Source organism: Nerophis ophidion, linkage group LG18 (assembly GCF_033978795.1).
Source record: "Nerophis ophidion isolate RoL-2023_Sa linkage group LG18, RoL_Noph_v1.0, whole genome shotgun sequence".
Classification (NCBI taxonomy): domain Eukaryota; kingdom Metazoa; phylum Chordata; class Actinopteri; order Syngnathiformes; family Syngnathidae; genus Nerophis; species Nerophis ophidion.
In genome coordinates this window covers 41,593,359-41,606,537 of record NC_084628.1, presented here as the reverse complement: position 1 = coordinate 41,606,537, position 13,179 = coordinate 41,593,359, and the positions used below count along the sequence as shown (strand labels likewise).

Genomic DNA, 13,179 nt, shown 5'->3' with positions numbered 1-13,179 from the left:
ACATCACACTCAAATTTTTAAGTGCCGGCCTAAATTTACCGCATGCGTTTGGTAAACGCCGGAGTGAGAAGAGCTTTTAAATTAATTAGCGCCCCGGTGGCAGTTCGAGGAAATACAGTAAATTGAAAAGGATTTTGCAAATCATTGTACTCTGTTTTTATTTAGAAATGTGTGGGGCGGCATAGCTCGGTTGGTAGAGTGGCCGTGCCAGCAACTTGAGGGTTGCAGGTTCGATTCCCGCTTCCGCCATCCTAGTCACTGCCGTTGTGTCCTTGGGCAAGACACTTTACCCACCTGCTCCCAGTGCCACCCACACTGGTTTAAATGTAACTTAGATATTGGGTTTCACTATGTAAAAGCGCTTTGAGTCATTAGAGAAAAGCGCTATATATAAATATAATTCACAAATTACAACAACGTGCCAAATTCACTGGTTTTGGGTTTGGTAGATTAGTTGACATCAGGGGCGTCGCCAGACATATTTCACTGGGGCACGTGCCCCACTGTTAATCTGCAGTGCCCCAGTAAAAATGTCACCAATAAAAGAAAAAAACGCTTCAGAGTTTTAAGTCTACATAACATAGACAACAGCCCACATACTACTTAGTATGGTAATTGATTGCTACTGTATTCACTCCACGTAACAATGAGCACATGGCTAATTAATATGGTAATTTATTCACGTGTGGATCGAGACTTCAGTTGAGAGAGAGAGAGAGGATGAGAATCACTGCTGAGGTTGGTATCGTTAGCCAACAACAATTTGGTATTAACATTATTTTGATTTTGATTTGACTCAAACTGTAACTCCTAGAGGGATTTAAGAACGTTATTCGCCCGCAGCAGGGAAGAAGCAGCAGGAATCATCTTCTCAGAAAATGATTCCCTGAACAGACGCACAACAGTTGTTCATTTATTCTACTACTGTGGCTTTATTGTTTTGTGTATATTTTATCGTTTTGTGTATCTGAAATAGGATTCGCCACATTGCCATAAATGGAAATTAAATAATATAAAAGAACCCAGAGATGTAGGGCTGCTTTATGTTTTGTTTTACTTTTGTAGATGTTAAATTTGCAGATGATTACTGCAATAAATGTTTCAAAAAGATTCATTGCTCTTCCTTTTTGATTTTACCAGTAGTAGTTTAGAAGTCTGGAGTAAAAAAAGTGCACAAGTAGGTCAAATGCATGAGTTAATTTCAGGTGGTTCATCAAAGATCCATACAACATCATCTGATATGATTTCATAGTTTAAAGCACTATTTATGTATTTTTTATGATAAATAAGTGCTTAAAAAATTATTTTGCTTGCGCGCTTTGCACGCTCACATGAATTATTTGTGCCCCAGGTGTGCCCCAGTATTAGGTCTAGTGACGCCCCTGGTAGACATCTAAAACTCCATCCATCCATCCATCCATCTTCTTCCGCTTATCCGAGGTCGGGTCGCGGGGGCAGCAGCCTAAGCAGGGAAGCCCAGACTTCCCTATCTCCAGCCACTTCGTCTAGCTCTTCCCGGGGGATCCCGAGGCGTTCCCAGGCCGGCCGGGAGACATAGTCTTCCCAACGTGTCCTGGGTCTTCCCCGTGGCCTCCTACCAGCTGGACGTGCCCTAAACACATCCCTAGGGAGGCGTTCGGGTGGCATCCTGACCAGATGCCCAAACCACCTCATCTGGCTCCTCTCGATGTGGAGGAGCAGCGGCTTTACTTTGAGTTCCTCCCGGATGGCAGAGCTTCTCACCCTATCTCTAAGGGAGAGACCCAAACTCATTTGGGCCGCTTGTACTCGTGATCTTATCCTTTCGGTCATGACCCAAAGCTCATGACCATAGGTGAGGATGGGAACGTAGATCGACCGGTAAATTGAGAGCTTTGCTTTCCGGCTCAGCTCCTTCTTCACCACAACGGATCGGTACAACGTCCGCATTACTGAAGACGCCGCACCGATCCGCCTGTCGATCTCACGATCCACTCCTCCCCCACTCGTGAACAAGACTCCTAGGTACTTGAACTCCTCCACTTGGGGCAGGGTCTCCTCCCCAACCCAGAGATGGCACTCCACCCTTTTCCGCGCGAGAACCATGGACTCAGACTTGGAGGTGCTGATTCTCATTCCGGTCGCTTCACACTCGGCTGCGAACCGATCCAGTGAGAGCTGAAGATCCCGGTCAGATGAAGCCATCAGGACCACATCATCTGCAAAAAAGCAGAGACCTAATCCCGTGGCCACTAAACCGGATCCCCTCAACGCCTTGGCTGCGCCTAGAAATTCTGTCCATAAAAGTTATGAACAGAATCGGTGACAAAGGACAGCCTTGGCGGAGTCCAACACATCTAAAACTCGATGTAGCTAAATCAGGGTCCAACGCTATGTACTTGGAAAAAATAACTTTGAGCATTTTTGATGTCGTATATTCAAATTAAAAGAAGTAAACACAAAGAGAAAAACGTTCTTACCTGTGGAAAGATCAGGTATGTACGGTCCTGTCGTGTTCTGCCCCGATGACTGGATGAGTTTGTTGATAATGGACTGTATATCACTTATTCTGTTGGGTTTAAGGATTCTTCTGTGACCGTGGAATATTCTCCTACGGCCTCCTCCTTTATGTTTCCTCTTTGGGATAATATGAATGTGCTGCTGGGAGATGATAGTGGACCCCGAAGGTGGGGATCTTATCGTCTGCGTCGTGTGGAAGGTGATCTGGTTTTCCCGTCTCTCTGTGGCGGTGATGGCCGTGATGGTGGACTGGCTTTCTGGATCTGAATGGACAAAATACTCCAAGGGGGCTCCGGCGTCTCTCATGGGAGTCACATTGGGATCAATGGTAAATGACGATGGTGTCTCACTGGATGTCTCCGGATCTGCAGAGTATTCTCCGGAGAACTGCAGCTGGGTTTCTTGTGAATAATCGATGTGAGTTTGAGGCTTGGAAGGTATTTCAAAAGAATAATTCTCAATAGTTTCATCGCGGTTGAATATGTCTGTGTTGAGTGAAACCGGGTAATGTGGGGAAGTGATTTTTCTACTTTCATCTGGACTGTGTGTAAATCCAGACCTTTGGATCGTCACAGAATCTGTTGCTAGTTTGTCCTTTTTGTCATTTTTCGTGGTCATGTCAGGCTGTCCGTTTCCCGTTCCAAATACTTGCCGGTTATTTGAATTTGGCAAAACCGTAGTAAGCAAGATGAGGTTGTCATTGTGTACATCGCCAGAGCCAACGTCGTCGTCATCTAAAAAATCAGTTTTTGACTCTTTTGTCAACTTTCTCCCTGTTCTTGTCTTATCCCGTTCTTCATCTTGAGCAGTTTTCATGAAATGCGCAAATTCTGCCGGGTCCACTGTTCTTGTTGCTTTATCAAACACCCGACGACTGCCAAATGTGCGTCTGTTGCTAACTGGAATCCTCCTGTGTCCCATTCGACCTCCTGAACCTCCTTTTCCTCGAATTTTCTTTCCGGAATGTGGTCGATTTAAAGTTATTCCTACTGATTCCTCAGTAGCTCTGTCCGTGAGCATGATACGGCTCTCAGTTAAAGTTGTATCCATCTGACTTTCCGTCTCAATTCCAGACCCGTCCTCGTCAAATCCTGTCACCCCATTGGAGCTTCCCTTTGTTGTCACTTGCAAAACCAAAATGTCAACTCCCAAATGATTAGAAACCAAACACCTATAAAATCCTTGGTCCTTTGGAGTGAGTCCCTCAATCAGCAGGGTGCCGTTCTCATATATCTTTCTGGTCCCATGCGACTTATCCAGTACTGAGTGGTCAGGGAATATCCATTGTATAGAAGCCTTAGGACTTCCTGTAGTGTTACAATCAAAAACAAGATCCTCCCCCAGTTTCTGCGATATCTGGACACCATTGACATCGGCCTCCTCTACATCCGGGGAGACAACTGTCACTCTAAAAACGAGAATGTCTGCATCCAAGTAGTTTGTGGCAATGCAGCGATAGAGGCCCGTGTCTGAGATATCTGCACCCCGAAGAGTGAGCTTCGCTTCAGCTGTGATTAGAATCCGACTGTCCTCACTCACGTATGGGGCTCGAACCTTAATTCCATCTGGTAAAATCCACTCTATCAAAGGCTTGGGCTCTCCCCGGACTTCACAGTTAAGCTGTACCACACCACCTATATTTTAGAAGTAAAGACAAAATAGGGGTTAGGGTTTAGCTTTACAACAGTGCAACCTTGATCCCTTAAAAGCCTACTGAAAGCCACTACTAGCGACCACGCAGTCTGATAGTTTATATATCAATGATGAAATATTAACATTGCAACACATGCCAATAGTTGACTAAATTGCAATTTTAAATTTCGCGCGTGACGTCACTTAATAGCATCGTTCACAGCTATTAAGTCGTCTGTTTTCATCGCAAAATTCCAAAGTATTGTGGACATCTCTGTTGCTGAATGTTTTGCAATGTGTTCAATGAACAATGGAGACATCAAAGAAGAAAGCTGTAGGTGGGAAGCGGTGTATTGCGGCCGCCTTTAGCAACACAAACACAGCCAGTGTTTCATTGTTTACATTCTCGAAAGACGACAGTCAAGCTTTACTATGGAAAAGAGCGGTCAAGCGAACACGGTTGGATTGGACCACACCCACAAAGTACAGTGTTTTATGCAGCGATCATTTCGAAAGATCATGTTTCGAAGAGGGTCCCTTGCGAAGGGCAGAGATGGGCATCGCCACCACCCGTCGACTGGTGCTGAAGAAAGGTGTGGGGCTGACCTTCAGGTTGTACAGGTACGACCATATAATCTCACTAAAACACTAGTAACACAATAAGCAGATAAAGGATTTTCCAGAATTATCCTAGTAAATTTGTGGGGCGGTATAGCTCAGTTGGTAGAGTGGCCGTGCCAGCAACTTGTCCTAGTCACTGCCGTTGTGTCCTTGGGCAAGACACTTTACCCACCTGCTTCCAGTGCCACCCACACTGGTTTAAATGTAACTTAGATATTGGGTTTCACTATGTAACGCGCTTTGAGTCACTAGAGAAAAGCGCTATATAAATATAATCCAGTTCAGTCTAATAACATCTGAATCGCTCTGCCGTTTAGTTTTTTTTTTCTTCTAGTCCTTCACTCTCACTTTCCTCATCCAGAAATTTTTCATCCTTACTCAAATTAATGGGGAAATCGTCGCTTTCTCGGTCCGAATCGCTCTCGCTGCTGGTGGCCATGATTGTAAACATTGTTCAGATGTGAGGAGCTCCACAACCCGTGACGTCACGCCACACATCGTCTGCTACTTCCGGCACAGGCAAGGCTTTTTTATTTGCGACCAAAAGCTGCGAACTTTATCGTCGATGTTCATCGATAATTTATTTAATTGATTAATTAGGTGACATTATAAAACAGCTTTGATATTGTAGATATAAAAGCTCTATTTACTGTAAATCAGGGGTCTCCAAAAACTAACTAAATCAATGTAATTGTGACGGTTCGCTGGCATTTTGGTGATGCGGTTGCGTTTTCTCGTTGATGCAGTCGGATAAGACACAGCGTGAAGGTAAGAAATGATGATTTATTTTTACTAAAGAACAAACTAAGAACCAAAAACACTTGCACAAGGCACTACAGACAAAACAAACAGAACTATGGTACGGCGTGGCGCAGTGGAAGAGTGGCCGTGCGCAACCCGAGGGTCCCTGGTTCAAATCCCACCTAGTACCAACCTCGTCACGTCCATTGTGTCCTGAGCAAGACACTTCACCCTTGCTCCTGATGGGTGCTGGTTGGCGCCTTGCATGGCAGCTCCCTCCATCAGTGTGTGAATGTGTGTGTGAATGGGTAAATGTGGAAGTAGTGTCAAAGCGCTTTGAGTACCTTGAAGGTAGAAAAGCGCTATACAAGTACAACCCATTTATCATTTATTTATTATTTATTCTTTTTTTTTTTCTAGTCCTTCACTTTCGCTTTCCTCATCCACAAATTGTTCATCCACACTCAAATTAATGGGGAAATCGTCGCTTTCTCGGTCCGAATCGCTCTCGCTGCTGGTGGCCATGATTGTAAACATTGTTCAGATGTGAGGAGCTCCACAACCCGTGACGTCACGCCACACATCGTCTGCTACTTCCGGTACAGGCAAGGCTTTTTTATTTGCGACCAAAAGCTGCGAACTTTATCGTCGATGTTCTCTACTAAATCCTTTCAGCAAAAATATGGCAATATCGCGAAATGATGAAGTATGACTCATAGAATGGACCTGCTATCCCCGTTTAAATAAGAACATCTCATTTCAGTAGGCCTTTAACACCCACCTGTGATTACGATGTGGTCAGTCTTGGTCTGGTTGTCTTTCTTGATCATCGTCCATGAGTAGCTGTCCTTCTTAGGGATTGTGTTTTCTATCCGTAGGTTGACCACAGACCGGTACTGGATGTGCAGGGTAGAAAATGTGGTGGAAGCACGGTCAAGCTGCAGGTTAATCTCCCCTTGCATCAACCACGCCGGCAGGGCTTTGATTTCAGCGTCAATCTTTGAGTGCGGCTCATCCTCGACCATCTTCTGGCTGTATCTGTACACCATTTCAGGACGCTTGGCCGACATCACTCCTCTCTCCAGTCTCATGGGAGTCTCGCTGTAGGCCGCCAGGACTTGCCACAGATGTTGAATGTGTTCATCGTCAATGTTACAGACTAAATATGTCCCGATGCTTGTTGTAAGCATAGTGCTATTACTATCCTCCTCCTCCAAGGTAAGGGAAATGTTGTCAAAACTGGATGGCCTTTGGACAGTGCATGATAGGCTGGCATCAGTGTGGAACTGATCCGTCAGGTTCATTTCTAAGGACCCGAGTGGGGCTAGAAAGTCCCTTGGAGAAACTGGTGTAAAATGCCCTCCGTCGAAACTGATGTTTTTCTGCTTTAGATGGGAGTGGATCCAGGGTTTGGTACAAGTAAAGGCCTCGGCAGGTAGAAGAGAGAGTTGTCTCTTGTGGAATCGGGGAGGATCGTCACACACAGGACACAGCTGGCCCCGAGGATACCTTCTATCCCGCTTGCATTTTAGCACGCCTGGAAACATTTAAATCAAGGGTTAAAAACAACTTTTGTACACACGTGTGTAAATCCGGACAAAAATTATTGGGGAAATGTGGACATAATAAGACAACATCATTTAAGTACGGAATTGTAATGAATGATTTGTTCTCACGGAAGCCATAAATAGATAGATAGTACAAACCCCGTTTCCATATGAGCTGGGAAATTGTGTTAGATGTAAATATAAACAGAATACAATGATTTGCAAATCATTTTCAACCCATATTCAGTTGAATATGCTACAAAGACAACATATTTGATGTTCCAACATTTATTCTTTTTGCGAATAATCATTAACTTTGGAATTTGATGCCAGCAACACGTGACAAAGAAGTTGGGAAAACTGGCAATAAATACTGATAAAGTTGAAGAATGCTCATCAAACACTTATTTGGAACATCCCACAGGTGTGCAGGCTAATTGGGAACAGGTGGGTGCCATGATTGGGTCCATAATATAATCAGAAGGTTGGGAGAATCTGGAGAAATCACTCCACGTAAGCGGCATGGCCGGAAACCAACATTGAATGACCGTGACCTTCGATCCCTCAGACGGCACTGGATCAAAACCGACATCAATCTCTAAAGGATATCACCACATTGGCTCAGGAACACTTCAGAAAACCACTGTCACTAAATACGGTTTGTTGCTGCATCTGTAAGTGCAAGTTAAACCTCTACTATGCAAAGCGAAAGCCGTTTATCAACAACATCCAGAAACGCCGCCGGCTTCTCTGGGCCCGAGATCATCTAAGATGGACTGATGTAAAGTGGAAAAGAGTTGTGTGGTCTGACAAGTCCACATTGCAAATTTTTTGGGGAAATATTCGACATCGTGTCATCCGGACCAAAGGGGCAGCGAACCATCCAGACTGTTATAGACGCAAAGTTCGAAAGCCAGCATCTGTGATGGTATGGGGGTGCATTAGTGCCCAAGGCGTGGTTAACTTACACATCTGTGAAGGCACCATTAATGCAGAAAGGTACATACAGGTTTTGGAACAACATATGTTGCCATCTAAGCGCCGTCTTTTTCATGAACGCCCCTGCTTATTTCAGTAAGACAATGCCAAGCCATATTCAGCATGTGCTACAACAGCGTGGCTTCGTAAAAAAAAGAGTGCGGGTACCTTCCTGGCTCGCCTGCAGTCCAGACCTGTCTCCCATTGAAAATGTGTGGCGCAATATGAAGCGTAAAATACGGACTGTTGAAGGACTGAAGCTCTATATAAAACAAGAATGGGAAAGAATTCCACTTTCAAAGCTTCAACAATTAGTTTCCTCAGTTCCCAAACGTTTATTGAGTGTTGTTAAAAGAAAAGGTGATGTAACACAGTGGTGAACATGCCCTTTCCCAACTACTTTGGCACGTGTTGCAGCCATGAAATTCTATGTTAATTATTATTTGCAAAAAATAAAAAATAAGTTTATGAGTTTGAACATCAAATATCTTGTCTTTGTAGTGCATTCAATTGAATATTTGCAAATCATTGTATTCCGTTTATATTTACATCTAACACAATTTCCCAACTCATATGTAAATGTGTTTTGTACTTTTGACCATGGATATTTTCTTTAGTTAACTATAAATAATTAGATTCATGAGAAACCGCAGAACAAAACACATTTCAATACTCTTCAGATTTGACTAATTTTACCTTTATAGATGTACACATTCATATTTTTAGTTATGTCGTTTTTTTTCATTCATACTGAGAAAATATTCCAATGCAACGTTTCAGGATGAAGAAAAAAAAAACACTTTCCACCACATGAAATACCGGAAATATAAATTATTAGTCACAATAGTGTCAGGCTTGTCCCTGACAGTTTGGCCATGTTTTAGTTTTTCCTCTGCGTTTGTCTTTGTTTCCTGTCAGCGCTCTTATTTTGTCTGTTTCCTGTTTTTTTTCCCTGAGTGCTATGTCTCCCCAGCTGTGGCTGATTGGTACCTGGCCACACCTGGTGTCAATCAGCCAGTTAATATTTAAAGCTGCCTTCCCCTCCAGTCAGTGCTGGATTATTGTCACCACTACCTGCCAATGTCATTAATAGTTATTGTGATAGCTGGGTCGTTCACTCTGCTCGTGTCACAGTAAGTGTTTTTTTTTCTAGTCCACAGTTAGCCTTTGTGCTAGTTTTTCTTCATAACCAAGTTTGTTCTCCGCCTTGTGTGCGCCTTTTGTTTGTTTTTGTTTTAGTGTTAAATTAAATCATGTTTACCTGCACGATGCCTGCCGCCTTCTCTGCATATTGGGGTTCTTCATCATCATCATCATCATTTATTTTTATTCCTTTCATGAAAATGCATATTTACAAGCCACGTACAATTGACACTTTCATTGTTTTGTTTTTTGTTTTTTTCTTCAACAACAACACTTGACAAATAGTAAAATCCCTTAGTGTTCGGACGCAACACATTTAGGGTTACACTATAATTCTTAATGGTTTAAAAATAAGCCACTATTAATATAAAATGCAAAAAAAAATTGTCATTAGATAAAAGTAACACAAATGTGAGTGACTTATGTTCCTCAAGCATCTACATTTAAAAAAATAAAAAAATAAAAAACAATCCAAAAAACAATTAAATTTAAGTCACAAAGGAGAACATGCAAAAGATCCTGAGCCTGGGATTGAACCCAGGACAACTCAGGACCTTCGTATTGTGAGGCACATACACTAAACCCTGTACCACCGTGCTGCCACTGAGTAAGTTGAATTAATGAATTATTGGTAGTACAACAAAAAATAAAAAATAAAGATACGTTTGATAATAATACAATACGGATTCTTCTCTTTTTGTTCTTCTTTTCCTAACAATGTTCTTATGTATTGAAATGAAACTGACAAAACAATCAAAGAGAAGCTGTTGAATTAATTGGATGATTGCTGACTTGGAGTCCTGTAACGAACGCTATAAAGCCGTTTTTTTTATTCCAACTTGGACATGACAAGTTCCAGAGCAACTTGAAATAAAGGTACTGTGTAACCCAGGTGACAAAACCCCATTGAATATTATTTCTAATTAAATATCTTTCTATTTAGATATCATTTTACTTAAATATCCTTTCTATTTAAATAACCTTTCAAATCCCAATTAAATATTTATTTTCGTTGTCGTAGCTGTCCGTGCGTCCGTTATTACGTCACGCGGTCACGTGACCATGCGCGTCATGTGGTCACGTGACCTATTGCGGGAAGCATAAAACCCGGTAGTGGGCTGCTTCCAGGAAGAGCGAGATTGACGTTGCTGCAGGTATGTGACTCGGTTTTGACGCTTTAATTATTAACTAAGCTTTTTAACTGAAATGTAATAATGTCGAACTGCAGGAGCCAACTACTGAAGCCGTGCGAGAGTGTTTAAGTGTGATTTATCTGCGGAATTGGTGAGTTGCATCAGTGTAGCTTAGCCGCTACATTCGTTTTGAATGGAGCTGTTAGCATCTGGGAGGAGTTCAAGTACCTAGGAGTCTTGTTCACGAGTGAGGGAAGAGTGGATGGTGAGATCGACAGGCGGATCGGTGCGGCGTCTTCAGTAATGCGGACGTTGTACCGATCCGTTGTGGTGAAGAAGGAGCTGAGCCGGAAGGCAAAGCTCTCAATTTACCGGTCGATCTACGTTCCCATTCTCACCTATGGTCATGACCGAAAGGATAAGATCATGGGTACAAGCAGCCGAAATGAGTTTGGGTCTCTCCCTTAGAGATAGGGTGAGAAGCTCTGCCATCCGGGCGGAACTCAAAGTAAAGCCGCTGCTCCTTCATATCGAGAGGACCCAGATCTCGTCAGAATGCCACCCGAACGCCTCCCTAGGGAGGTGTTTAGGGCACGTCCAGCTGGTAGGAGGCCACGGGGAAGACCCAGGACACGTTGGGAAGACTATGTCTCCCGGCTGGCCTGGGAACGCCTCGGAATCCCCCGGGAAGAGCTAGATGAAGTGGCTGGGGAGAGGGAAGTCTGGGTTTCCCTGCTTAGGCTGCTGCCCCCGCGACCCGACCTCGGATAAGCGGAAGAAGAAGATGGATGGATGTTAGCATCTACTTCTATGCCTGTTTCTCTGAATATATTAAACTGAATGAAACGTTAGCACTGTCAACAATTGTCTGATTTGTTCCTGGGTTGTGTTAATTGTTCGATGGTTGTCAATGCTATGCATCCAACGCATTTTATGATGCAGTCCAGTCAACCACTGTCTGCTATGCACCTTATTTGTGGATGCAATGGGTACATTTTGACATTAGAGAATTAATATTTTGATATAACAATTATTATATTATTTATTCTAATTGGATTCATTAAAAAATGTATTGTACAATATTAAGAAGTATAGTTGCTATTTGAAAACAGTAGTATTATTTAGTGTCTGAATGGGGCTTCACGGTGGTAGAGGGGTTAGTGTGTCTGCCTCACAATACGAAGGTCCTGCAGTCCTGGGTTCAAATCCAGGCCCGGGATCTTTCTGTGTGGAGTTTGCATGTTCTCCCCGTGAATGCGTGGGTTCCCTCCGGGTACTCCGGCTTCCTCCCACTTCCAAAGACATGCACCTGGGGATATGTTGATTGGCAACACTAAATTGGCCCTAGTGTGTGAATGTGAATGTTGTCTGTCTATCTGTGTTGGCCCTGCGATGAGGTGGCGACTTGTCCAGGCTGTACCCCGCCTTCCGCCCGTTTGGACTTGAAATGACTTGAAACTCAAAATGCAGGACTTGGGACTTGACTCGGGACTTGCCTGTCTTGACTTGGGACTTGACTCGAGACTCGAGGTCAAAGACTTGAGACTTACTTGTGACTTGCAAAACAATGACTTGGTCCCAACCTCTGGCTTATACCATTCTTGGTAAAAACAAGGACTGAATCAAGTACTGTATCACATTGTAAATATTGAACGTTCTTTAATTCATGATGAAAATGTGAATGGCCGTTTGAATATACATGTCTGTTTGTTGTTGTTTGTTTTTCCTATAATTCTTCAATATAATTTGGTACCATTTAAACTTAAATCCTGTGTTCAGTCTTCATGACTCTCCATTCCTACAGCTGGATTTAGTTTATTCTGATCTAGCCCAGTTGTATAATTCATTGTTTACTTAGTACTTGTACAGTGCTTTACTTAAGTAACATACAGGCTACAACTGCCATCCAACTCACCTGTGTGCTTCCGCGTCCACGGTGCAAACCAGGTCATTCGACAATCACACATCCAGCCGTTGCCGTGGAGGAAGAGGTTCTCCAGGTGGCCGCAGCCTGAGAAAATCTCTTCAGGCAAGCTGGTGAGAAGGTTGTCAGACAGGTAGATGGTCTTAACCGAGGACACCTTGAAAACCTGACTGTGTCTCAGGGTGATGAACGTGTCCGGGTGGAGCTGCTGCAGACGGTTGCCTTCCAGATTGACCAACTGCAGACGGGTGAGGCCGTAGAACGCCTCGGGGCTAATGAACTCAATGTGGTTGTGGTCCATGTGGAGTCTCTGCAGACTTTCAAGGCCTTCGAATGTCTGTTTGTTGAGTTCCTTTACTTTATTATAGGACACCTTCAGGGCCTTGGAGGACAGAACAGATCATTTAGACTCAAAAGGTGAGTTAAACTTAGTAATATGATTCACCTGTAGCGATCTGAGGTCCTGGAATGTTCTGTCTTCAATACTGTGGATAAGGTTGCTATGCAGCATCAGTATTTCTAATCTATCCAGTCCTGAAAAAGATGTCTCTCGTAAGACGGCTATACTGTTGTATCTGCAACAAAGGAAATTCAGAAAGTTGTTCAGTGTTGAATTATTTTTGGAGCTCTTACTTTGATCAGTACATGTACAAGAAAGACAAATATTGTTTTTGATTAAAAGCGATCCCCCAAAAACACAGACACGTTTGAAAAAAGTATTTTTATTCAATGTAGAATGGATTAAAATATCTATTGCTGCTAATAATAATAGATTTTATTTGTAAAAAGCACTTTAAATTGAGCAAACAACCTCAAAGTGTATTAAAAATAACAATATAAAAATAAAATAATAATAATAAAATTAAATAAAATATAAAAACTAGAACAGCCTAATAGCTAGAACTAGTATGCATATATCTATAAAGGTTTTTTTTTGTTTTTAAAAGAAGGGTTTTTAAGC

General features: G+C 42.9%; 1 protein-coding gene and 1 long non-coding RNA gene across 2 annotated transcripts in view; one reads left to right on the top strand and one right to left on the bottom strand.

The window, feature by feature from the left end:
• LOC133537207 (uncharacterized) overlaps positions 1-12,774 on the top strand; it is an 86,248-nt gene extending 73,474 nt beyond the window's left edge. Inside the window, exons 3-4 of the long non-coding RNA XR_009802619.1 lie at positions 12,242-12,331; positions 12,400-12,774. This is a non-coding gene — a long non-coding RNA (uncharacterized LOC133537207). The remainder of the gene's footprint in view (positions 1-12,241; positions 12,332-12,399) is intronic.
• Positions 1-13,179, bottom strand: part of igsf10 (immunoglobulin superfamily, member 10) — a 37,197-nt gene that overhangs the window by 13,422 nt on the left and 10,596 nt on the right. The window contains exons 3-6 of the mRNA XM_061878131.1: positions 12,664-12,793; positions 12,210-12,600; positions 6,275-7,030; positions 2,460-4,133 (exon numbers count right to left, since the gene is read on the bottom strand). Coding sequence (XP_061734115.1) covers positions 2,460-4,133; positions 6,275-7,030; positions 12,210-12,600; positions 12,664-12,793 — 2,951 coding nt within the window. The remainder of the gene's footprint in view (positions 1-2,459; positions 4,134-6,274; positions 7,031-12,209; positions 12,601-12,663; positions 12,794-13,179) is intronic.